General features: G+C 40.6%; 1 protein-coding gene across 7 annotated transcripts in view; it reads right to left on the bottom strand.

The window, feature by feature from the left end:
- Positions 1 to 27,938, bottom strand: part of PTPRM (protein tyrosine phosphatase receptor type M) — a 993,494-nt gene that overhangs the window by 292,330 nt on the left and 673,226 nt on the right. For 4 of the 7 annotated variants that reach the window (XM_075314526.1, XM_075314527.1, XM_075314530.1 and 1 more), the window contains one exon: positions 22,387 to 22,519. In XM_075314526.1, coding sequence (XP_075170641.1) covers positions 22,387 to 22,519 — 133 coding nt within the window. Of the gene's footprint in view, positions 1 to 6,339; positions 6,370 to 22,386; positions 22,520 to 27,938 lie in introns of all 7 variants that reach the window. The other 3 variants (XM_075314524.1, XM_075314525.1, XM_075314528.1) reach the window with 1 other exon arrangement.

The raw sequence follows: 27,938 nt of genomic DNA, 5'->3' as shown, positions 1-27,938 counted from the left end.
ATATTTCAATGCACACTATTCTACATTTTGTGTCTATATGTATATATATATATATATATATACTGTATATATAGACATAAAATATATATATATATATATATATATATATATATACACACACACACACACATATTATATATATATATATTCACATCGTGTGTATATATATATATATATACAGTTAGGTCCAGAAATATTTGGACAGTGACACAATTTTCGCGAGTTGAGCTCTGCATGCCACCACATTGGATTTGAAATGAAACCTCTACAACAGAATTCAAGTGCAGATTGTAACGTTTAATTTGAAGGTTTGAACAAAAATATCTGATAGAAATTGTAGGAATTGTACACATTTCTTTACAAACACTCCACATTTTAGGAGGTCAAAAGTAATTGGACAAATAAACCAAACCCAAACAAAATATTTTTATTTTCAATATTTTGTTGCGAATCCTTTGGAGGCAATCACTGCCTTAAGTCTGGAACCCATGGACATCACCAAACGCTGGGTTTCCTCCTTCTTAATGCTTTGCCAGGCCTTTACAGCCGCAGCCTTCAGGTCTTGCTTGTTTGTGGGTCTTTCCGTCTTAAGTCTGGATTTGAGCAAGTGAAATGCATGCTCAATTGGGTTAAGATCTGGTGATTGACTTGGCCATTGCAGAATGTTCCACTTTTTTGCACTCATGAACTCCTGGGTAGCTTTGGCTGTATGCTTGGGGTCATTGTCCATCTGTACTATGAAGCGCCGTCCGATCAACTTTGCGGCATTTGGCTGAATCTGGGCTGAAAGTATATCCCTGTACACTTCAGAATTCATCCGGCTACTCTTGTCTGCTCTTAAGTCATCAATAAACACAAGTGACCCAGTGCCATGAAAGCCATGCATGCCCATGCCATCACGTTGCCTCCACCATGTTTTACAGAGGATGTGGTGTGCCTTGGATCATGTGCCGTTCCCTTTCTTCTCCAAACTTTTTTCTTCCCATCATTCTGGTACAGGTTGATCTTTGTCTCATCTGTCCATAGAATACTTTTCCAGAACTGAGCTGGCTTCATGAGGTGTTTTTCAGCAAATTTAACTCTGGCCTGTCTATTTTTGGAATTGATGAATGGTTTGCATCTAGATGTGAACCCTTTGTATTTACTTTCATGGAGTCTTCTCTTTACTGTTGACTTAGAGACAGATACACCTACTTCACTGAGAGTGTTCTGGACTTCAGTTGATGTTGTGAACGGGTTCTTCTTCACCAAAGAAAGTATGCGGCGATCATCCACCACTGTTGTCATCCGTGGACGCCCAGGCCTTTTTGAGTTCCCAAGCTCACCAGTCAATTCCTTTTTTCTCAGAATGTACCCGACTGTTGATTTTGCTACTCCAAGCATGTCTGCTATCTCTCTGATGGATTTTTTCTTTTTTTTCAGCTTCAGGATGTTCTGCTTCACCTCAATTGAGAGTTCCTTAGACCGCATGTTGTCTGGTCACAGCAACAGCTTCCAAATGCAAAACCGCACACCTGTAATCAACCCCAGACCTTTTAACTACTTCATTGATTACAGGTTAACGAGGGAGAAGCCTTCAGAGTTAATTGCAGCCCTTAGAATCCCTTGTCCAATTACTTTTGGTCCCTTGAAAAAGAGGAGGCTATGCATTACAGAGCTATGATTCCTAAACCCTTTCTCCGATTTGGATGTGAAAACTCTCATATTGCAGCTGGGAGTGTGCACTTTCAGCCCATATTCTATATATAATTGTATTTCTGAACATGTTTTTGTAAACAGCTAAAATAACAAAACTTGTGTCACTGTCCAAATATTTCTGGCCCTGACTGTATATATATATATATATATATATATATACACACACACACACACACACACACACACATTACAGAACAAAAGTTTTGACACACCTCATCTCTAGAACAACTGTTAAGAGGAGACTTTGTGCAGCAGGCCTTGATGGTAAAATAGCTGCTAGGAAACCACTGCTAAGGAAAGGCAACAAGCAGAAGAGACTTGTTTGGGCTAAAGAACACAAGGAATGGACATTAGACTAGTGGAAATCTGTGCTTTGGTCTGATAAGTGCAAATTTGAGATCTTTGGATCTAACCACCGTGTCTTTGTAGAAAAGGTGAACGGATGGACTCTACATGGCTGGTTCCCACCGTGAAGCATGGAGGAGGAGGTGTGATGGTGTGGGGGTGCTTTGCTGGTGACACTGTTAAGGATGTATTCAAAATTGAAGGCATACTGGACCAGCATGGCTACCACAGCATCTTGCAGCGGCGTGCTATTCCATCCGGTTTGCGTTTAGTTGGACCATCATTTATTTTTCAACAGGACAATGACCCCAAACACATCTCCAGGCTGTGTAAGGGCTATTTGACTAAGAAGGAGAGTGATGGGGAGCTATGCCAGATGACCTGGTCTCCACAGTCACCAGACCTGAACCCAATCGAGATGGTTTGGTGTGAGCTGGATAGCAGAGTAAAGGCAAAAGGGCCAACAAGTGCTAAGAATCTCTGGGAACTCCTGCAAGACTGTTGGAAAACCATTTTCGGTGACTACCTCTTGAAGCTCATCAAGAGAATGCCAAGAGAGTGCAAAGTAGTTATCAAAGCAAAAGGTGGCTACTTTGAAGAACCTAGAATATAAGACATATTTTCAGTTGTTTCACACTTTTTTAAGTATTTCATTTCACATGTTTTAATTCATAGTTTTGATGCCTTCAATGTGAATCTACAATTTTCAGAGTCCTGAAAATAAAGAAAACTCTTTGAATGAGAAGGTGTGTCCAAACTTTTGGTCTGTACTGTATATAGAAAAGTGTGCATTGAAATCCTGTTTGTACCACTTTTATATGTGCAGCTCCCTATAGTAACATGGAAACTAGTAGTCAGCAAGTGGTACCTACAGCCCTCCACCATTTACAGCAAATGTTCTTCAAATAACCTTAGTGTATAGACACTAAATATACAAACTTAAACATGGGGGACCAATATCAGAGATTTTATTTGTATTAATACCTGAGGATATTTTAAAGCACGCTCTGTAATTTGTTAAGTGAAAGAACCAGTTATTTAATCCACCTAAAATCCTTTCTCAGAGATGAACTTTCCATAAAGTTCCTTTTAAATATAAAATATTGTCACCATGACAGTCATATGTTAACTACCACATTCACTGGATTTTCATTAGTTAAAACTGTTTAAAAATATAAACAGGGGCATTAAAGATATTCACAACATGGAGGACTGCAGAGCAGCCACAACAACATATACCCTAGAACGTGACTCAAGGCACATTTTCAGATTTGATATTAATTTCCCTGTAGTGCCACAATTGGGGTATTTCACATTTACACAGTTCCCATGTAAATCAATGGTTGTCTATTTAATTCAGGGCAGGGCTGGTCCTCCAGGGAGATATATGCTTTCTCCACCAGCTTTCCACTATGACTAAAATATGAGAACCCAGAAATGGGGACTACACTCTATTAATGAGGAATGTCTTAATTTAAGAAGCTGAGTTCTCCAAGTTAGATAACTGCTTTAATGAAATGTTTCATACAAAATAGAGGTTTATTTTTGCCCAGAATGCTGAACATTCTCTTTCTTTCTTAGAAAGTACCTATCACTAGTCTGTGGCTGCCCTTTTTATGCAAGAAAACAATGGGCAGCCACAGACAGATGATTACTTAAAATGCTATCAAGTGTCCCAAATAGCCCTGCAGAGGACTTGACTTTCTAGCAGAAGACAGGTCCAAAGCTCCAGGGTGAGGGACCCAGGCATGGGGATCTGGATCCCACAACCCTCCATGACCACTCTAAAGGGTGCTTTACACATCACTAGCGATCTCGTAAGCGATGTAACACGCCAGATCACAGATGCAATCTGCCGAGATCGCACATGCGACCGGAACAATAAAAACCGACCTATGTGCGATCTCGGTAGATCGTATCTGCGATCTGGCGTGTGACATCGCTAACGAGATCGCTAGTGATGTTGCAGCGTTTAAAGCACCCTTAAGTGTGAAAGCTAAGAGACTGCATATATTACAAGGTCTCACGTTTTGAACTAAAACAGCGCTGCTACATTCGTTACTGAGAAGTTACTGATTAGTAGCATCCATCACTAGAGCACTTAACGATTTAGCAACACTGGCTAAGTGCAAAGAGTGAGATCTTGCACTTTCACTGTTAGAGGGGTCATGAAAGATCTGCATGCTAGTTCCCACTACCTGGAAGTTCAGACCTGAATTTAGTTTAGAGGTCTAATAGAGACACTTGGCAGTATTTCTGGTAACAGGTCTTATTCGGTCTGTGGCTACCCATTGTTTTCTTAAATAAAAAGGGCATCCAAAGACTGGTGATGGGTACTCTTTAAAAGAGCCAACTCATCCAAAATATATATTCATACTATTAAAAAAACATTGGTTGGTCAGATATGCAGATACATACAGTGTTCCTTACGCGTTTCAAACCTAACAGGGGTATTCCCATCTCCAAGATCCTATCCCAATATGTAGTAGGTGTAATAATAATAATATTAGGATAGACCTCCAATTATAAATGAAGTATAGTTTTCCTGATTCACTATGTTGCTTATCTCATATTCAAGGCATTGCAGGACCTTAGGTATCCATGGTTACGACCACTAGTAACTAACTGATTATATGCGTGGTCGTAACCATGGATACCTAAGGTCCTGCAATGCCCTGAACATGAGGTAAGCAACATAGTCAATCAGGAAAACTATACTATACTTCTAACTGGAGGTGTTTGCTAAAATTCTTATAATTACACATACTACATATTAGGATAAGATCTTGGAGATGGGATTACTCCTCTAAGTAGTATAACAGTTAGGTTCCACATTTTCTTGAGTGAATATTCCGTGAGTAAAAAGTCAGCAATGACTCAATTACCCTTTGGCACTTGCCATGGCATAAACTAAACTTGAGACTACTCTTGCCCATCATGTATATATTGGTATCAGTTTGTAAATGTCATCTATATACAACACACAATGTGGAGAAAGAGGGGTGCAGACACAACTGGTAGCTATCTCATATGTGTAATGGACCTTTAAAAGACATTAGGGTAGAGTCGGCTGAATCTGCTATTTTTGATTGGTCCAACTGACCGTTTAATGTGGATAAGGGCCTTGCTGCTCTTCTTTGCAGATAAGCCAGTGCCTGAGATTTCTGGCAGTGGCTATCTGCGCTCTCTAAATTGAAAACATATAAATGCTTGGCCGAAAAACGCATTCATCTGAATGAAGAAGTCGGAAAGATAGCAAGAACGAGCCATTGGTTATCTTAGATGTATGGGCACCTTAAGAGAGTGATGAAAGAAATAACAATATGGGAAATTGATTCATTGTAGATGGTAAAATCTTCTTGTATATTCCAGAGAAGTAATATTTAATAATTAAAGAATTAAAACTACGAACTATACTCTATACATAAGGGTCTAGTATAGAGGAATGGGCTCAAAAAGCCTGGAATATAAAATTGGAAAACTTAAGGCATTATCTCAAAACATCATCCCCATTCAGATTCTGCAATGCAATTTAGAGTTTATAAAGTCGAATTCATCAGCTTGAACAATAAGAGAATACAGTAAGCGCACAAACATGCTGCTGTTATATTTATTGTGTGGAACAAATGGGTATCTGCAATGTGCAGCTGGTAATTAGTTTTCTCAGCCATATAACCTAAATACTTGAATTTGGTTTTAAAAGGAGCAATTCTGCTCATATCACATTTTATTTACCCAATCTGGGGCTATAGCGATGGCAAAGATACAAGACGATATTCAGATCGCAGGTTATGTGAAATTATTTCATAGGATTAACAGGGGCGGCTTCGGCCATCTTTCTTATTGGGGTGCAGTCTCATCCCAAACTGGAGATAAAAATCTAAATCTAATGTCCCACTGCAGACAGTTCCGATCTCGGGAATGGTGAATGCTCCACTTCAAAATAGATGGCAAACGCCATCACATTTCATAACCAAATGGGTTTTTAATGGAGTATTTTTATGGCAGGTTAATCACATATGTGATAAAACTCAGGTCAAGAAGACAGCAGCAGCTGGGACCATATACCTTGGGGAACAAGGGAAGAATACGTAGCTACCAAGCAATCTTGAAATGTTGGACATCTTTATGCCAACATATCTAATTACTGATTTTATCAACTTTTCCATCAACATAGCAAATGATGTTACATGGGTGAAAATGAATGTTATAATATCGAGCTGACATTCAATATTCATGCATGGTTAAAAACATGGCAGAAAGCATGACACTACTTATGCACAAAAATTTACTTACAGGTAATATGTGTAGGAGTTATAGCTTCTTCTGCCATGATGAAGCAAGGATATAGGCAGTGGAAAAAGATGAAATGGAAGGAAAGAAAAGCCAGATATTAATGTATGAAAAATCTGGATGAACGAGAACAGATCAGATGACATGAATGAGATTCCAGAAGCAAATTACATCACAGACACAGCATGCAGCACATCGGAGTCAGTGACTGAACATATTAGCATACATTCACTATACAAATAGTTACGGTTTAGAAGTTCATCCCCTTCTGAAGTCTAAAGGATCTGGTTACATAGGATGAAAAACCCTTACAGGCAATGTGTCAGCAGATTTTTACTATCTAATCCGAACAGCATGATGTAGAGGCAGATACCTTAATGCAAGTGATGTGACACTTAAAAAGCTGGTTGTTGGAGTTTCAATAAAATTTGTGTTTTATCAGCAGGAGACTATCACTAGGTGACAATGTCTTGTGCCATGTAGTCCTCCTGTTTTGTATAACCCCACACCCACCACTGACTAGCCACTTTCTGCCAATGTACAGTTTACACAGAAAGCGGTCATTCAGTGATATGGGGTGATGCACAGTTCAGTATTCGGAGTGCTGCTAGATCTACAGCAGAAAGAAGAATAATTTTAGCAAAACTGCACCAAGCAGTCAATTAAGTGACACAGCTGGGTTTCCTTCTCTACATTATGCTGCTCTCAGATTACATAGCAAAAATCTGGTGAAAGATTTCCTTTAAAGGGAACGTGTCACCCGGTATTTCCCCTATAAGTTGCACCACCAGTAAGCTCTTATATACAGCATTCTAGAATACTGTATATAAGAGCCCAAGCCGCTCTGTATAACGTAAAAAAAAAATAATCAGGTCCAATGGGCATCGCTGGTCTCGGTCTGGCACCTCCTCTCTTCCTTCTCAGCTCAGTATGGATTACACAATCCTATGTCATCCATACAGAGGCCACCATTGCGCTCCTGCACATGTGCACTTTGATACACCCTGCTGAGGACAGTGCACAGTACTGTAATGCACAGGTGCAGGAAAAGGTAAATTACGCCCGCACATGCGCACTAGAATACTTTGATCAGCTTTAAGCAGTGCAAATCACAGTGCACTTGTGCAGGAGCGCAATGGTGGCCTCTGTGTGGCCTCATCATGCACATGGAGCTGGGAAGGAGGATGGCGACTAAACAGGATAGAAAAGGTGCCAGATCAGAGACCAGCGACTCCCATTGGACCCAAACGCGCCCCAGGTGAGCATAATAAAAGGTGTTTTTTTTATCTCATACGGAGTGGCTTGGGCTTTTATATACAATATTCTAGATTGCTGTATATAAGGGCTCACTGGTGGTGGCCGCAGCTTATATGGGAAAACCCTGGTTATAGGTTCCACTTAATCCTAACTCTGTAATATAAATTTAAAGAACTGATGTTTTAGAAACTGATATTAGATATTGGGATTGTTATGGGGCCATTCAGGTAAACACAATGACAAAGTTGTTTGTATAGACAGAGACCAATGTACTTAGCCTGAAATATTGCAGACTACACATAAGGTTTAAGTCATACGACCATCTAATGTGTATGGGGCCACATGACTCTTCTCCAAACAGACAATGTTTGGGAGACAAAGATCCTGCAGTTTGAATTACAACACCTAATCCTTTAGTTCTTCTTGGAGATTATTTAGAAAATTATTGGGGGTGGTGAATGACACAATCATCATTTGCTTTTTCCACTACAACAATGCAAAACATGTGGTTGTTCACTGTGGTTAGGCACATTGTGATAACCAGAAGAGAGGGGGGGCATTTGAATTTGGGAGCGCAGATTTTGCTGTATTTCTTTTGATTTGAGAGATAGCGTTTTAACAGAGCCCTTGAGCTTCAGTGACATGGATGCCCCCTATATTTCTGTTAACAGGTGACGGACCTGAGTGGGGACTTATTTTTTTCGTGGGTTGAGTTGAATGCTATTGGTAGCAATTTGGGAACAGAATATTTTGGATCAGTTCCCATTTATATGGTGCCTTTTGTTGAGCACCTACATTAGAGTTTCCTTCTACATCTCTGAAATACATGATTCGAGTGAAACCCCCGACGGATCCATTCACTATAACAAGGCAGCAGAGTGTCTCAGGACTCCGTATGGCCTCTATTTAGTGGTGTCCTTTTCAAAGAGGAAGAAAACTGTTGTTGACCACACTTTCGTGCCTGCCTAAAAAGACACTTAAAAGATGGACACCGCTGTATCGTATACTGGACGGGAGTTCAAAGTGACTCCCTCTGCCTCATTAAAGTGAATTTTCCATTGGGAATTTTGTCTGAATCACTTATTTTCAGAGATTTTCACGTAGTATACATTGCAAGTGCTCAGTGTAGAGAGCAGGATAAACGTGAGCCGAGCTATACTGCGATGTTTGGTAACCAGAATGAAAAAATCAGCAATTGAAGAATTGGCTTTATTTATTTTTTAAAGCCATTAACCTTGTGGTATAAGTAATAAGATGGCTTTATTCCTCGGGTCAGTACAATTATAGCGATACCAGATTTATATAGTTGTTTTAGGTTTAGCTGCTATCACGTTAAAAATGCTTTTTTACAAAATAAAGTTTTTATGCAGTTCAAATTTTGAAGGCTATAGTTTTTTTATTTTTTTACCGACAGTGTGATGTCTAGTAGCTGATTGATTTTAATGAAGTATATACAAACATGCCACACATCAATCTCTACTCAAATTTCATTCATATATATTACCTATCCTATAACAATGTATACTTGGTAGTTTGAACTTCCCATACCTTGCAATATATGTTTTTAAGAATTGTAGGGAATTAATTACACTATTAATAAAATAAAAGCTCCTTTGATGTGGGCTCAAAGGAATCTTTTGCTGCACATGATGGCTGATTTAAGCGATCGGATGATTGCAGCTTCAAGTACCCTACAGGGACTAATAAATACAGTAAAAAGTAAGTTTCTAAAAATATGAAAAAAATTTAAAAACACGAAACTTCAAATCACCCCCTTTTGCCCCATTAAAAATAAAACAATTGAAAAAAATACACATATTTGGTAATAAATAAATTAATCTGATCAGTAAACAGTGTAATGAGAAAAAAATCAAAATGTCAAAATTACATCTTTTTGGTTGCCGTAACATTGCAATAAAATACAATAAGAGGCAATCAAAACCTCATATCCATCCCAAAATAGTATCAATAAAAACAATAGCTAAAAAAAATTGAAAAAACAACCTATTGTGGAACTGCATATTTTTATGTAATTTCAATGCACTTGCCATTTTTCTCCTGCTTTCCAGTGCATCACATCAAATGAATGGTGTCATTCAAAAGTACTGGTAGTCCCGCAAAAAACAATCCCTCATACAGCTATGGGGACGGAAAAATAAAAAAGTTATGGGAGAAAGGGAAGAAAAAATAAGAGCACAAAAACGGGAAATCGTAGAAAAGATAGCGAAGGGGATAACATTTTAATTCACCCACTTCACTGAATTTTACTCAAAAAATTGATTTGTGGTAAATAATAAATTTGCATGGATTTCAGTACTGGGAAGGAAAGGGAGGGTGGGGGACCGAAAAGAAGGGAGAAAGGATTTGTTTACTCCGCTTACCTGGTGAATCTTGAGATGGAATCCAACATTGCTGTAAATGCTAACAATCCTGCACCATAATGTACTCCACTGATCTCCAATAACCCAGTGGTTTACTGACCTTCACGGTACAAGGTATGAAAATCCTATTTATAAACTGGGATGTGATGTCATAGATGCTGGGCATTATAGGGAAGCCCACATGGCTGGGCAAACTCTGAGCCCTTTCACTGATGCTGCCCCAGTGTGGATATGACAATACCATTTCAGATGTTTGAAAGCAATGCCTTTTTGCTCCAGTGCTGAATCAAATTAAATATTTCTGGTAGTTTAGATAATTTTTGGAAATTTACTCCCTCAGGCCACCATCAATTGGCCATTTCATTAAATTTAATGTACAACCTAAGAGGATGATACGCAGAGAGAGGAAAGGATAGATAAGAGGAGCAGGGACAATAGCATCTGTGATAGTGATGAGCGAGCACTACAATGCTCGGGTGCCTGGCACTCGTAATGAGTAGTTGGATGCTTGGATGAGCGCGACTCATGTACACGAGTATAGTGGAAGTAAAACGGGAACTCAAGCATGTTTCGAGAAATCTTCCGGAAAAATACATGAGTTACTTATTGACTTTCATTATACTCAGGTACTCGAGTCGCGCCCATCCGAGTATCCAACTACTCGTTACGAGCATTGAGCACTTGAGCATGGTAGTGCTCGCTCATCACTAGTGAAAGACATGACTGGGCCGATCCATTAAGACTGGCATTGCACAGAAAGTCTTAATGAAAGGGTATTGTGGATTAGGATGTGCTGAACTCATTAAGAGCTGTATGCCATTTAATGAATTCAGCGCATCTTCTCAATGATGTGCACCTCCGTATGCCTCACCAGAAATATAACTTCGGTCAGAGATTGGAGTAACATTTATGGTGAGAGGTACATCATAACACTTCATGATTTGAAAGGAGGGCATCAAAAGAACCCATCCCACCCATGCTCCACCCATGTCGGCGAGGCTGGCCAGTACTGAAAAAAGTTAAAAGTCACAAAAAAATTTGCGGAACTTCAGATTGAAAAGTCTCAAAAATTTTTTACCAAAGTGTTTTACACCAGTTTTCATTGGTAAACACTTGGATGAATCGGCCCCTATATCTGTAAAAAATTATACTTACCGGAAGTAGAAGCAGAGACAATAAGCAACAAGAAGAGTTCTCAATAAAGTTTTGATATAAATAGGATGTACTTTAATTATGCATATACTGTGTTACAGTATTTTGTCACATGATTGTTGCTTTAATTTTCAGCCTAATTGTAAAAAGCTGCAATTACTATATAACAGCAACCAATGATAAGTTTAGAAGAAGTTGGAGGTGGTTTGTGTTTTAATTTTTTTTTCTATTTTCTTATTATAGTATGCTGAGGAATTTGACCTGCGTACCTTGCCTTTGGCTACATATTATGTTCATCTCTTTGCAATATCGGCATTCATTGAATTTTCTGTCTTATCTGGTTTCTCTGGGAAGGTTTGAGATATACATTCTAGAAGCAATATCTATTTTCAAGCATCAAATGCAGTTGGGATTTCCTAGAACCATTTTATTTGGGAGGCTTGTCGAGTATAATCACAAGAATGGGATGTTTGTGGTCGATACATTGATTTGATCTCATTATTTTTGTTTAATATGAATTTAATTAAAGTGTGACTAAATATGATTTACAAGTCATATGCACTGAATTAATGGTAAGTCAACCTTGGTAAGATTAAATCAGTATTTAGAAAAAATTATACAATGACATTAAGTGCAAGTAATTAAAATGGTAAGGACTTTTTTTCTCATGCATTCAGTAACCATGTGAATGTATTCATCTCTGGACAACTGCATAACTATGAGCTCATATGCTCAGAGTGCATACATTCTGCACAAAAATCCATGTTGGGAAGGACTACAGCAAACGTATGGCAGATGTCAGAGCCGCTTAGAAGCTGAGCCCACTCCATCAATATTGGGAGCCGGTTATGTTATACAGACAGCACCTGCTTCTAACATTACCAATTGGAGCTTGCTCCAATTTAACTGGTGTGTTCCCACTGGTGTGCCGATTTGCTTATCCATTGACCCCACAATATGATCATGGACTGCTGATGGTTTGTTATAGCAGCCGGAGGCCTTCTGAGGCCCCCTTCCCCCATCATCATCCACATGACTGGGTTTCATATGTGACCGCTAAATTCACAATTATCAAATGATTAAAACCATTATCGTGCATTTTTTGGCCAAGAGAAGCAGATTTGATGCTAAATGTTTTACAACATATTCCTGCATCCAATGTGCACCTCCTTGCAAAAAAATTGCATCAAAACCGCATGGAGTTTTGATGCATTCTTTTCGCCAGGAGCTATAGATTAGGTGCAGGAATATGGATTAGAATATTCAGCACCAAATCTGCATCTTTTGGTAAAAAAAAATGTGGTTTTCGGTAAGGAGATGCAGGTCTGTGAAATCTGTTACCTCACCTGAGGTGCATTCACTCAGTTCAATAAGGTACCTGAGGTCAGGTTACCTGCGGTCACAGGTGGAGGACTGTGGGAACCCCAGCTGTGACCGCAAATAACCTGACTGACGTCACCACTCATCACTGCGGCTCAGTCTCTGCCTGAAGCTCACAGTGGGCGGTCATTGGTCTATATACCCATGCTGTACCTTCAGTAATGCAGTAGAGCTGTAATCATTATGGGACTTCATGTGGATTGCATCGGACCTGGGTGTTTCTGGTGATAATAAAGGGGTGAAAGAGGATCGGTTCGTTTTGTATTTTATTTCAAATTGAGGATTTTTTTACATTTTTTCAGTGTTTGTGTTTATTTATATTCACATACAGATTAGTAATGGGGGGTCTCATAAACGCTATCCATTACTAAGTTAGGACTTAGTGGCAGTCCTGAGCTGTTATTAAGCCCTTATTAAAACTACTGCCACTGCACCAGGACAATTGGGATGAGCTGGGTAAAGTTCCGGGATTGTCGCATCTAATAGATGTAACAATCCTGTGTGGCTGCAGACTGCTATTTTTAGGCTGGGGGAGCCAATAAGCATGCTTCTCCCCAGCCTTAGAATTCCAGCCCCCAGCTGTCAGCTTTATCATGGCTAAGTATCAAAATTGGGGGGATTGCACGCCGTTTTTAAAAAAATATTTTTTTTTTTTTATACACAGCCAAAATAAGAACACGTCTGGGGACTGCAGCCTGTATACTTTATCTGTGCTGGGTATCATAATATGGGGGGACCAAACGTCAATTTTTAATTTATTTATACATCAATATAGACACACAGACAGCATCTCTGATTGGTTTCAGTCAGACATGTCCCCACCCTGCATCTGACTGCTTTCAATCAGAGATGCGGGGACCGCCGGTGGGTGCTGGAAGCAGCGCATGTGCGTGCATGAAGCAGTATGAGCGGCCCAGAAGCAGTGTACAGCCACGTGAGAGACTCGGTAAGTATAACGCACCTGCTTTCCCCCTTTTTTTTTCTTTATTTTTCCCTTATATTTTTTTTTAATTTCCCGAGTTGCTGGACTTGGATTGTTACCTGGAGTTCCCAAAGAACTCTGGGTCCAGGGCTGATGATCGGGTACTTTTGAGCCCTCACAGACCCTGACTTTTACAATCCGTGTCCGCCCACGACTACTCATATGGCCCCGAAACATGGAAACAAAGGGGTTGTCTATTTTGCCTAGAAACTTACAAAACTTAATTTTTCTCCATTGGCTTCCTGTCATCACTGTTTAGTTTCAATAATAGAGAAAAAATATGTTAATTAGAATAAATTAAACCTGTTTAAATCTAAAGTGTAAGTATTTTCTTATTGGACCTGATCAGCAAGAAGTTGGTAATGTAAGGGCTTCATCACTAGTTAATCTATGACAATTTTTTTAATTAGCATCTTAAATGTTGACTCATGAACCCAGCATTCTAAAATATTTATAATTGAGTGATGTGTCTAAACAAGAGAGGTTGGTACAGCCAGTGAAACTTAGCAAGAATTTAAAGTGTAACTGTCATTTTAATTTTTATTTCATGAATCAATAGTAAAATAAGCAACTTTGCAATAGACATTTTCTTCTTTCTCTGCCAGAATTGATCAGTCATTATCAAAATTCTCAATTCTGAGGTAAAATCTGTATTCAGTGAAGACTTTCCCATTACTGAGAGGAAATGGCAGCTATTACTGATGAGATTCTATGACGATGAGAGGAGGGAGAAGCTAGAGGCAGAGGGAGGAGCTAGATGAAGAGGGAGGAGCTAGAAAGAGGGTGGAGCTAGAGGCAGAGAGACAGCAGCTAGAGGCAGAGAGAGAGGAGCTAAAGGCAGAGAGAGGAGCTAGAGGCAGAGAAAGGAACTAGAAGCAGAGTGAGGAGCTAGAAAGTGTGTGGAGCTAGAGGCAGAGAGAGGAGCTAGAGGCAGAGAGAGAGAGGAGCTAGAGGCAGAGAGAGGAGCTAGAGGCAGAGAAAGGAACTAGAGGCAAAGAAAGGAACTAGAGGCAGAGAAAGGAACTAGAGGCAGAGAGATGAGCTAGAGGCAGAGAGAGGAGCTAGAGGCAGAGAGAGGAGTTAGAGGCAGAGATGAGCTAGAGGCAGAGAGAGGAGCTAGAGGCAGAGAAAGGAACTAGAGGCAGAGAGAGGAGCTAGAGGCAGAGAGGAGCTAGAGGTAGAGAGAGGAGCTAGAGGCAGATAGAGGAGCTAGAGGCAGAGAGAGAGATGAGCTAGTGGCAGAGAGGAGCTGGAGGCAGAGAAAGGAGCTAGAGGCAGAGAAAGGAACTAGAGGCAGAGAGAGGAGCTAGAGGCAAAGAGGAGCTAGAGGTAGAGAGAGGAGCTAGAGGCAGAGAAAGGAACTAGAGGCAGAGAGAGGAGCTATAGACAGAGAGAGGAGCTAGAGGCAGAGAGAGGAACTAGAGGCAGAGAGAGCAGCTAGAGGCAGAGAGAGGAGCTAGAGGCAGAAAAAGGTACTAGGGGCAGAGAGAGGAGCTAAAGGCAGAGAGCTATAGGAATACAGAGGAGCTAGATGGAGATAGAGTCAGAGGGAGGAGTTAGGGGCAGAGCTCCAACCTCTATTCTCTCTTCTATCTTCATAGAATCGCCTCAGTAACAGCTCTCATCTCCTATCTCAGTAATGAGAAAGTCTTCACTGAATTCCAATTTTTACAAAAATAATTGAGAATTTTGAAAACATTTGATCAATTCTGGCTGAGAAAGAAGCAGATTTCTCTGATAAGATATATTACAAAGTTGCTTATTCTCATGTGTACTATTGATTTATGAAATAAAAATTAAAACAATGGTTACGTTTTAAAGGTTATAATTTGTGAAGCATTGGGGTTTAAGGTCATAAAATAGAATAATCTCTAAACCACAAAGATTTTAATTTGACTACATCATCACTTCTTTAATTGATGATTGGACCATGGATGCGATAAGTACATTGAGGATATCTAATAATGCAATTTCCTAACTCCAGGCACATATTGCACCCAAAAATGTGGTGCTTGGCTTAAGTCAAAACCAAGACACTTTTTGAACCTTTCTTAATAGATTTCAAAACTGTCTTAAAATAGGAGCATGGGAAGAGAATTCTTAAAACGACCCACATTCATAAAGAGCATACCCCTAGTTTTATGTGCATAATAGAGATATATAGTAAGCCAACAAGAGGTGGAAAAAACATGTCTAATATGTCAAGATAATGTCACACTGGGTGTGGGGAGAGACATCCGCAAGTGGACTCCTGGGAATAAGGGAGGCTGAAACACAAAGAGGGGGAGGGAAAAAGGTGCTCCTGCGCTGACACTGACACTGGGGGGCCCTGCGCTTGCCCTCAAATCACAGGTACCTATAAGGGTTAGGAGGTGTGGCCCGCCAACGTGCCACTGTCTCCTAGCCAGACCCTAGGACTAAATCTCACCACTACCCGTCCACGGAGGGAAAAACAAACACAAAAACAAACAGCAAAAAGGGGAAAAAGGAAAAACAACAACTTGTCTTGAGAGGGAATCTTCAGAATATACAGCAACAGTAGTCTGAAGCAACAAGCACACCAGAGCAAGCAACTTTTCCAAGTGAAGAATATAACCTGCACTGGAGGAGTGAGAGGCCCCACATTATAAAGGCCCTTAATTACCAGCTGGAGGAAAAGCTCCTCCAACCTGGCAAGGAAACAGAAAAAACCTAAATCAAGCCCTTAAAGGGACAGCATCCATTAATGTCTGGACGATCGCCGAGTCCTTCTGCACCTGGTCCCAGCAGCAGCACCTGAAGGTCCAGACACATCCGTGACAGATGATGCACCAAAATGAGCAAACAATGTGTGCCACTATGATGGATTTCAGTCAGTTAATGCTGTAGATTTATCCTGTCTAAATTAGGACACAAATACACTGCATTTCTGTTTTCTGCATAATTTTCATAAATGCTGCCTTTACTTAATAAAAAGCTGCAGAGAGGAGGGTATCTGTAGGTAAGAGCAGCAGTAATTAGCTACTGTTATAATTAGCACACGTGTATGTGGAAGGGAAGGCGTTCATTTAAGAATTTACAGTAAATATAATTTAACAAAATAACCAGTCGGGGAGAATGGAGCTACATTTAATTCCACAAATGCAGCTATTGAGATAAATAGCTATAAAAAACTGATGAAAAAGCACATAACGTGGAGAGGAAATTCATCATTGAGCTCAAGGCAAAACACACAAAAAGGAACATATTCTTCTTAAGGTATTTTTAAATAGTCTAATTGGAATCGCTTTATAACAATGCTAGGTACAAGGGAAGTTGTAGTCGTTGAAAGTATTGTTTATCTGGACAATTTGTCATAAGCAGATGGCATGAATCCGATTAGATGCTTTGTATTCAATACTTTTGTGCAAAATCTCAGTCACCTCAGCGATAAAATGACAAAGTACTTGATATATATATAATGGAAATTCGAGTTCTATCTAATCCAAGGTCCAGTTTAAAAGAAGTTTAAAAATGGAAATATTTATTTTTATTGAGTAGGAAGGAAATATTTAAAGTGGTGTCAATACAGACCTTGGTGCCACCGTTTATGAGACAGCGTGGCTTTTTATTTGAATATTGCTACCCCAAAAGAAGCAGCAAGGAAAAAAAGAAAAGAAGAGGCACAAAATGCAATTGTGGCCATGATTTTGAAACCATTGTGGGACCACTAGGCTTTGCAGTGGACAGGTTTAGATACAAGCAGCAAGATGCAGAGTACGTGATCACCCTAATATGAGAAATTGTTCACACTGTCATAAAATAACAGAAATTAAGTAAATCCTATTATCTCATGACTTGTTATCCACATTCAGCCAATGTTACACATAGGCCCCGATTCATGAAGTCCAGCGATTTTCACGCCAGTATTCATGAGTGCAGCAAGAGAAAGATTCCAGCAATGGAAAGGAAGCCAATGGTGAGACGTAAAAAATTCAAGCTTTTATATTCAATACAAAAAAACAAAGAAACCAGTGTCCAAGCATTGATAAGGTACAGGGTGCACCCCAAAAACCAATGCAGCAGTGCAAATAGCTATGCCTTAAGGCCCCGTCACACACAACAAGATCGCTAACGAGATCGTTGCTGAGTCACAGTTTCTGTGACTCAGCAACGATCTCACCAGCGATCTCGTTATGTGTGACACCTTCCAGCGATCAGGCCCCTGCTGTGAGATCGCTAGTCGTTGCTGAATCGTCTGGACCATTTTCTTCAAAGGCAATGTCCTGCTGGGCAGGACGCATCGCTGTGTTTGACACCTACCAACGACCTCCTAACACGGTCCCAACGCCCACCGAGATCGTTATACAGGTCGCTGATCATTACTACGTCGTTGGTAAGGTCTGTCTGTGTGACATCTCACGAGCGACCTCCTAGCGACTTACCAGCGATCCTTATCAGGTCATATCGTTGTCGGGATCGCTGGTAAGTCATTGTGTGACTCGACCTTTAATGACTAAAGCATAGCTATTTACAGTGCCGAAATGCGTTGGTACCTTCTTCATGCTTGGACACAGCTGTCTATGTTTTTTTGTACTGGATATAAAAACTTGATTTTTTTACATCTCACCACTGGCTTCCTTTTCATCGCTGGAAACCTTCCCTCTCTTGTTGCACTCTCTATATGGCCCAGACCCAGGCCTATCCATGTGGATCAAGGAGCAGAAAGACATGATGGTGGTACAGTGAGCTGTCTTTTTGTGTGATGTATGCTTAGTTTTGATGAGTGGCATGGTGGATCAGACGCTCCTGATTCATGAAGAGATGCACACCTCTTCATGAATTAGGAGAGCCTGATGTGCACCTCTATGTGCCACTCCAGAAATTTTACACCAGTGCCTGACTAATTTCTAGTGTAAGAAACGCCACAGCTCATCATAACTCATATGAGCAGTGGCGTCATTCCCCGTCATGCTCCAGATTCACCATTTTGTTGTAGCTGGGAAAAACTGGTGTGAAATTGCACCAAAAGTTCATGTCTTTTCACAGTTTTCTCCAGAATTCTGGTGAAATTGCTTTAATGAATAGACCGCTTTATATATAGAGTAATAAAATCCTCAGTGAATGGTTTGCACAAAATTTCCAAACTGTTATCATGTTATTTTGCAAAGTATAAAAGTAACTACAACTTTTCCAAAATACTCTACACACCAAGCTTGTATTAATTTAAAAACTCTAGGAAATCTCTTGAGCCAAATTGAATATATTTTCTCAATGCATTCCCATTGACAGTGATAACACAGCAATTGTAGTATACAATAAAAAAATCTACAAGTAGATGTTTCTAAAGACTTTAACATTACCTATCTTTAGGATGGGCCATCGATATCAGATTGGTGATGACTCAGTTCTCGACTTCCCTATCAAGCAAAAAGTCTGTAATGCATCTGAAGTGGCTGTGTAGGAACCATGAATGGTACTGCAGCTGTCACCATGCAAGTAATTATAGGAGTTGTTGTCCACAACCAGACAAACCCAGCTTAATCAATTCAGGAGCCAAATTAAAAGAAAAGCAAATAATATTATCTTTTAAGCGGCGTCGTTACAGCCAAATTGGTGCTGTTGTTCCCGGCAGTGACACAACATTGTTGCATCACTTATCTGCTGCAGTCAATGAGAGGCTACTCATCAGCTGCAGCTCATCAATATTCCATCAGTGCATGTCTGATGAAAAATAAAGGCTGCAGCTGACAAGAGGCTGCTATCTTCACACACACAAATAGGAAAACTATCAATCACTGAGTAGGACCACCCACTGGACTCATATCCATACAAACACCAGGTATTTCAATAAATAGAATGCAAGTTTTACTGAAATTTTTTCCAAAAATGCACATCAATGTTATCAGCTCTTCCTGCAGATCAGATACTGTCCCTTTTTCAACATGACCGATTCCCTTTAAATAGGTACATTGGAGTAAAAGGACAGTATGTCCACCCCAGTTATGGAAGTTATGGAAGATGATTCCAGCCTTTGGCTGGGTTGGGAGGATACATACTTGAACTAGGGGATCGGATGCAGATCAGTAGAGATACGTTTTTATAGTGTAATTTAATGGTATAATAAAAAAGAACATTATTGAAACTAAATTTATAATATAAACATCATTTGTAAATATATTTTTATGTGATAACCATAAACAAAAATATCTTGAACTATTACAGTTTTCACACTAGTAACTTCAACAGATACATTAACGGGGTTGTCTGAATCCTAACAGAGAACCTAATACCCAAAATATAATTGTCATTTAAAAAACTAACTATCTTTGTAATATACATCAATTAAATATTCACTACAAATTCCTCTGTACCTTAAATTTCTTTGACTCTTTATTTTTTCCCACTTCCGATGATGTTCCATTTGAGTTTCCCAACATGTACTTAGGATTCTAAACCTCGTCAGGGGGCTGAGGCTGCTTTCAATCAACCCGGCTTCTTTTCCTGTCCTGAAATGGGACATCATCATGGGGTCGGTGCCTCAGTCACGCCCCACAGCTGTTATGCCCACCCTCTTATGTTCCCGTTTCAGAATCTGAGTGTTTGCTGGGAGGCTGACCAACTCAAATGGAATATCATGGGAAGTGGGCAAAAAAAACAGACGTAGTTGAAATACAGAGGGAACAGTAAGGAATTTTTAATTAATGTATGTAACAAAACTTATTCGTTTTTAAAATTAAATTATTCTATATTGAGTATTAGACTCACTTTAAGCTATGATCTTCTGCAGCTTCATTCTCAGCTTTGAAGTGTAGACTGGGTCAGGTTAATTCAAGATGCAAGTTTAAATAACAGGTCTATTGTACTGTTGGAGGCCTAAATAGCAGGAGGATACTCACAACCAATTTGAGGTGGAAGTAACAGACAATGGTGGGTGTCTGCAAATTGTATGGAGCTGCAGCACGCCGGTTGAATGTTATTTTTTACCCATATTCAGTGCAACATTTCAATAAGAAGACTAAATTGTTGCACTAAATATAGATAAATAAAGTAAGTTTTCACTGGACTGCAACAGTCATTCACTATATATATATATATATATATATATATATATATAACAGTACAGACCAAAAGTTTGGACACACCTTCTCATTCAGAGAGTTTTCTTTATTTTCATGACTCTGAAAACTGTAGATTCACATTGAAGGCATCAAGACTATGAATTAACACATGTGGAATGAAATACTTAACAAAAAAGGGTGAAACAACTGAAAATATGTCTTATATTCTAGGTTCTTCAAAGTAGCCAACTTTTGCTTTGATTACTGCTTTGCACACTACTCTTGGCATTCTTTTGATGAGCTTCAAGAGGTAGTCACCGGAAATGTTTTTCACTTCACAGGTGTTCCCTGTCAGGTTTAATAAGTGGGATTTCTTGCCGTATAAATGGGGTTGGGACCATCAGTTATGATGTGCAGAAGTCTGGTGGATACACAGCTGATAGTCCTACTGAATAGACTGTTAGAATTTGTATTATGGCAAGAAAAAAGCAGCTAAGTAAAGAAAAACGAGTGGCCATCATTACTTTAAGAAATGAAGGTAAGTCAGTCCGAAAAGTTGGGAAAACTTTGAAAGTGTCCCCAAGTGCAGTGGCAAAAGATATCAAATGCTACAAAGAAACTGGCTCACATGAGGACCGCCCCAGGAAAGGAAGACCAAGAGTCTCCTCTGCTGCAGAGGAAAAGTTTATTCGAGTCACCAGCCTCAGAAATCGCAGGTTAACAGCAGCTCAGATTAGAGACCAGGTCAATGCCACACAGAGTTTAAGCATCAGACACATCTCTAGAACAACTGTTAAGAGGAGACTTTCTGCAGCAGGCCTTCATGGTAAAATAGCTGCTATAAAACTACTGCTAAGGACAGGCAACAAGCAGAAGAAACTTGTTTGGGCTAAAGAACACAAGGAATGGACATTAGACCAGTGGAAATCTGTGCTTTGGTCTGATGGGTCCAAATTTGAGATCTTTGGATTCAGCCACCATGTCTTTGTGCGATGCAGAAAAGGTGAACGGATGGACTCTACATGCCTGGTTCCCATCGTGAAGCATGGAGGAGGAGGTGTGATGGTGTGGGGGTGCATAGCTGGTGACACTGTTGGTAATTTATTCAAAATTGAAGGCATACAGAACCAGCATGGCTACCACAGCATCTTGCAGTGGCATGCCAGTCCATCCGGTGTGCGTTTAGTTGGACCATCATTTATTTTTGAACAGGACAATGACCCCAAACACACCTCCAGGCTATATAAGGGCTATTTGACTAAGAAGGAGAGTGATGGGGTGCTACGCCAGATGACCTGGCCTCCACAGTCACCAGACCTGAACCCAATCGAGATGGTTTGGGGTGAGCTGGACCACAGAGTGAAGGCAAAAGGGCCAACAATTGCTAAGCATCTCTGGGGACTTCTTCAAGAGAATGCCAAGAGTGTGCAAAGCAGTAATCAAAGCAAAAGGTGGCTACTTTGAAGAACCTAAAATATAAGACATCATATTTTTTGTTAAGCATTTCATTCCACATGTGTTAATTCATAGTTTTGATGCCTTCAATGTGAATCTACAATTTTCAGAGTCATGAAAATAAAGAAAACTCTTTGAATGAAAAGGTGTGTCCAAACTTTTGGTTTGTACTGTATATATATATATATATATATATATATATATATATATATATAAAAGGTAGTGTGTATATATATATATATATATATATATATATACATATATATAGACATACACACACAAATAAGTAGTGCATGTAAGATTTTAATTTATTAAAATATTATAATAATTTAATAGGCATCACTACTTTTGTCCGAGCTTCATTGCTTCATTCGTTGTGAACACATAATGTAACAACATATGAATAGATTAGCAAACCACCCACCTTTTCTTCATCACCAAGACAATGCCCAGGAAGATGATAACAAAGAGAAGTATTCCTGCAATGACTCCAGCAATTTTCACTGTGTGATCTGACTGTTTTTCAGGTTCAGGATCTGGTTTGCGAGTTGCAGAGCCTAAATGAATCATTCAAAGAAAGAAAAAAACATCATGTTCAGGGAAGCTTAGATTAGAAAGTAATGTTTTCGAATACAGTATTACAGAATGATTTAACCCAGAAATGAGAATAGATCTATCCTCCCTCATGTTAATTTGTATAAAACACAACAAAAAAAATTAAATTAAAATGTGCAAATCTTAAAATAGAGGGTATAAGATGTCAGCAAAGAGGTAAAGTTCACTAATTCTATGAAGAAAAATGGCATCTGCAATTTAAGATGATGGAAAATCCGCTCATCTCTAGTCAGCGCCACTATCTTCCATGAGCAGAACTGCTGGATGGGGCCCAGTGTTTTGATCTGAAAAATTCTCAGATGGGCATAGCCTAGAATTCTGGATCATCCACTGGCACCAGCTCTATTTTACCAGAGTGAGAATGAAAATAAATGGGCAAGACATTCTAAAAAGCAGGAAACCTTGGCAGATGACCCTTAGTTTTGCTAGTTGGGAACACATCAGAAGATCCCTTCCGATGTACTCTGCATGAGAACATATTCTTTTACAAGTCTGATAAAAAAGGAGCTCACTTTTATGTACTTTTTTCTGCACCAAACCAGCAAAATACACACTGAATCTGTCAAATTCACATTACAAATGCTACTGCAAAAGTAGACAATGTGCTGCCAGCAAAATAAGAAGGGCGGCATAGGAAGGTTACAGGACATATTTATCACAGAGGTATTTTCAACCAAAAATATCTAACAATTACAATGAAATGACACAGATTATACAAAGGAAACACACTACCCACCACCCTTCTTCCAATGACATCACCTGCCATGATATATGATGCCATCATATTGTGTATCTGCTCTACATACATTATAAAACAAGGATTATATTTTCATAAGGAGAATAGGCTTATGCCAATGTGAATACAACGTTGTGCAATAGCTGTGATATATAATTTTAATTATATTTAATATTATATCATACTATATTATGTGAATAAAAAAGCAAAAACAAAACAAACAAAACAAAATGTAGGTATAAATCTAATATATAAAGCTGAGTGTATGTGTGTGTGTGTGTGTGTATGTCTGCTAAATGAATCTGCACCGTTGCATTTACAATCACGAAATTTTGCACAGACACTCCATGTGACCCAGGGAACATCATAGACTATGTTTGAGTGGCAAAATTTAACTCCGCGCTGTGAGGGGCATCCGAAGAGATGACGATAAATTATGATATTCAGTCATGTCAGTCAGCCCTCCTGATGTCACCCTCCCTCCCTTCTCACAGAGAGATCCTTCTCAGATGCCCAGCATCTGGAAAGGTGTCAAATCCAACTACACAGCCATAGGCAATCTCCTATGATATGGAGATTAGCTCAGCTGTTAGCCCTGGGAAGAATCAAAAGACCCAGGAAGACCCCCCCTCAGTGACAGGGTGGTAAAAGTTTGTATCTACCTAGCAGGCTTTGAAGTCTCCAGACAGCCAGGCTCCAGTAGAATATGTGTAATATTTCATGAACCGTGCTTCCTATAAATATGGCAGGCAGAAATATGGCATTGGGGCTGGCTGACAAGTTCAGCCCATATTTTATATAGTTATGGGACCTTGGGAAGTACCCCAAACGTGATATAGGCCAGTGGGGAACCAGCAGACCAGCCATGCGTCCTACCATTTTGAAGCTAAAATCATAACTGTCAAAATGGGAGCATTGGCGTCCGCCTACGACGTTCCCAGGCAAAGTTATGACCAATAATCCCTTTGGAATATTACTTTGACTCAAGGCAGGGGGAGTGGCAGTGCTCCCCTGTGAGGTCACTAAGGTAGGAAGGGACAGGGATTGAGCTTGTTTGATAACCTCAGTGCAGCCATTTTCAGCTGGTTCTTGCTCGGGGGTCTGTGTCTGAGAACACATGTGAGGAAGTTCCTGGAAACCTGGTCGAACAGCGCCCCCCTGTGACCAGACGCACAAGGTAACTTCTTGAACTGTATGCCTGTTTGTAAACCATACTTTATTGTAAATGTACTCTGACCTATGTATAGTCTGTAGATTCCATATTGTATATATTGTAGTTTCTAGTATGCCTTAGGCTGATTAAAATATATAATTAATCTTGGGCTGTTCTGTTATCTCGATCTTGAATCCCACGTCTGTGTGCTCGGTTAATAGTTACCGTAAATTGGTTGGTGGCAGCGAGTTCGTGCCAAGGATTATTGTGGGGCGGCCAGTGAGATTTGAGGAGGTTTTTATATATATTCCGTCCGCTGAGGTCGGGGGAATATATACCCTACTCTCACCGGGAGCTCTTCAATCATCGGCATAAGTAGAAGAGCGGCCTCCTTGCTTATTGTCGGGCAATTCCATAATTGGCCTGACTATAAGAGGGGCGCTAGAGAGCGCGTCACGTGTTCTGTCTGTCGGTCGGACGGGTGGTAGAAAGGAAGGACGTAATTCCCGCTTTCTATACCCCCCGTTCGTGACATATTCCTGACACGTGCTTTACAATTACTCGCCAAAAATCCTGCCGCCATTAAAGTGAATATAGGTGAGAGCTATAGCTATTAATACCAATTGTCAGTGGTTGCTATAGGAACAAGATAAACTGTTAGAATAAAAAGCATGTGTGAGAGAGAGAGACAGAAAAAGACAGAGACAGACGGGGAAAGCGACAGAGATAGAGACAGAAAGAGACAGCCGGGAAAAGAGACAGCCCTGGAAAGAGCCAGCCGGGCAAAGAAACAGCTGAGCAAAGAGACAGCCGTGGAAAGAGACAGCCGGGCAAAGAGACAGCCGGGCAAAGAGACAGCCGAGCAAAGAGACAGCCGTGGAAAGAGACAGCCGGGCAAAGAGACAGCCGAGCAAAGAGACAGCCCTGGAAAGTAACAGACGGGCAAAGTGACAGACGGGCAAAGAGACAGACGGGCAAAGAGACAGATGGGCAAAGAGACGGACAGGCAAAGAGACGGACAGGCAAAGAGACAGCCCTGGAAAGAGACAGCCAGGCAAAGAGACAGCCGGGCAAAGAGATAGACGGGAAAAGTGACAGACTGGCAAAGAGACAGACTGACAAAGAGACAGACCTAGAAGAGACAGATGGGCAAAGAGACCGACGCCCAAAGAGACAGCCCTGGAAAGAGACAGACGGGGAAAGAGACAGACGGGGAAAGAGACAGATGGGGAAAGAGACAGATGGGGAAAGAGACAGACGGGGAAAGAGACAGACGGGGAAAGAGACAGCCCTGGAAAGAGACAGTCCTGGAAAGAGACAGACGGGCAAAGAAACAGCCGAGCAAAGAGACAGCCCTGGAAAGAGACAGCCGGGCAAAGAGACAGCCGAGCAAAGAGACAGCCCTGGAAAGTAACAGACGGGCAAAGTGACAGACGGGCAAAGAGACAGACGGGCAAAGAGACAGACGGGCAAAGAGACAGACGGGGAAAGAGACAGATGGGGAGACAGATGGGGAAAGAGACAGATGGGGAAAGAGACAGATGGGGAAAGAGACAGACGGGGAAAGAGACAGATGGGGAAAGAGACAGTCCTGGAAAGAGACAGTCCTGGAAAGAGACAGCCCTGGAAAGAGACAGCCGGGCAAAGAGAAAGCCGGGCAAAGAGACAGCCCTGGAAAGAAACAGACGGGCAAAGAGATGGATGGGGAAAGAGAGAGACAGACAGACACACACATAGAGACAGACACAGAGATGGAGACATATAGACTGATACAAATACAGAGAGATAGAAACAGACAGACAGAGACACACACACATACAGACAGACAAGGAAAGAGACAGACAGAGAGACAGACAGACAGCAACACACATACAGAGACTGGGAGAAAGACAGTTACAATCCTGGGCAATGCCCGGATACTACAGCTAGTATCTATTATATATAAGAAAAGTAGTTAGTGTGAATACAGCCAATTAACGGAATTGTCCACCTTTATTTTAACAGACTGCCTAGCTCTTCTGCCCTGCAAAATAGCCCCAATTTTTCTAATTGAAGGAGACTGATTGATAGGTCCCCCACCTCAGCCCCCTGCCTTGCTGTTTTTAATACAGGAGGATTTAGATGTGAAACCACCCTCTATGAACTCAATGTTTAGGTGACATTCCTCATTCTCAAGTTACCTTTTGAGCACCTCATAGACTCCTTACAGTGTAATTATTTCCTGGTTGCTTAGGGGTGGATGCTCCTCATTGACTGACAGTTCTGGTTACTACTGTAGGGTAGCTGAAGTCTGCTAATACACTTAAACAGTCTGTCTGTGTTTAAGTGTATTTAAGTGTTCTGTGCCCCCCATGCTAAAAACCACAACCCGCAGCCACCCCTGGAAATGGCGCGTTATTTCTTAGCGACATTTCCAGGCGCTTTATCCGGCTCATCCAGTGGCCCTGATGGCAGTGGCACGCTGGGTAATAAAGGGGTTAATACCAGCTTTGTACTCTCAGCTGGTACTTAGCCCGAAATCCATGGTGTCACGCTAAATTAGACATGGCCACCATGAATTTCTAGTAAGCAGTGAAAAAAAACATAACACATAGAAAAATGTTATTTATTAGAAATAAAACAAAACAAAAGCTTAGAGACTCCACCTTTATTTAAAAAAAAATCCTTAGTCTGACGTAGTCCACACGGAGAGCAATGTCAGCTCTGCTTCATTGCTCTGTACAGACAAGTGTCTCTACAGAGTGAGAAGCAGGCTGACACTGAGCGTATGATTCCACTTGCGTATGAGTCCTGCGAGTCTTGCATCGGTATCACCCAGCACGGCGCACACTCTCCTGACAGAAGCACCTCAATTGCATTGTAATACATGCAGCCGAATTGCTCCTGTCCGGAGCGCTGTTCCAGGTGATACCGATGTGAGACTCGCACAGTGACAGTCAAAGTTTAATCAAGTCCATGACTCATGGACTCGGGTGAACCGTGACATCACCATGAACATGGCTGAAAAAAGCCAAAAACTGCCGAGTGACGAGCAGGGCAGTGAATACCACCGGAAGTTAATGATCGCACCCGGAAGCAGAAGCGGATGGGAGATAGCGGGTCTGCAGGACTTATCGCGTGATCGGTAAGTATAATCATAATGTTTTTTACTAATGTGCTTTTTTTAACAGCCTCTGGATCCAAACTGTAATACGAGTTTCCCAGGAAAACTCGTGTTTGGGACCGTGTGCACGACCACTATGCGTTCGGGTTCGTCCATCACTAGTTAACTCCTCTCCAGGAATGTAACTGCTGTATCTACTCTCAATGCCGGAGAATGACAGCATATACAACAGCAAGTTAATGACAAACATACTGATTTACACATGGTCAGCAAATTAATAACATGAAAATAGCCCTTTAAAGAGGATGTTCCAAAACCTGTAACAGTTTTCAATGTCAAATACCCATGTAATTGAATAAACAACACACT

Source organism: Anomaloglossus baeobatrachus, chromosome 6, assembly GCF_048569485.1.
Source record: "Anomaloglossus baeobatrachus isolate aAnoBae1 chromosome 6, aAnoBae1.hap1, whole genome shotgun sequence".
In the NCBI taxonomy this organism is placed as follows: Eukaryota; Metazoa; Chordata; class Amphibia; order Anura; family Aromobatidae; genus Anomaloglossus; species Anomaloglossus baeobatrachus.
The sequence above is the reverse complement of the archived record's forward strand: the minus strand, read 5'-3'. Positions and strand labels throughout refer to the sequence as shown.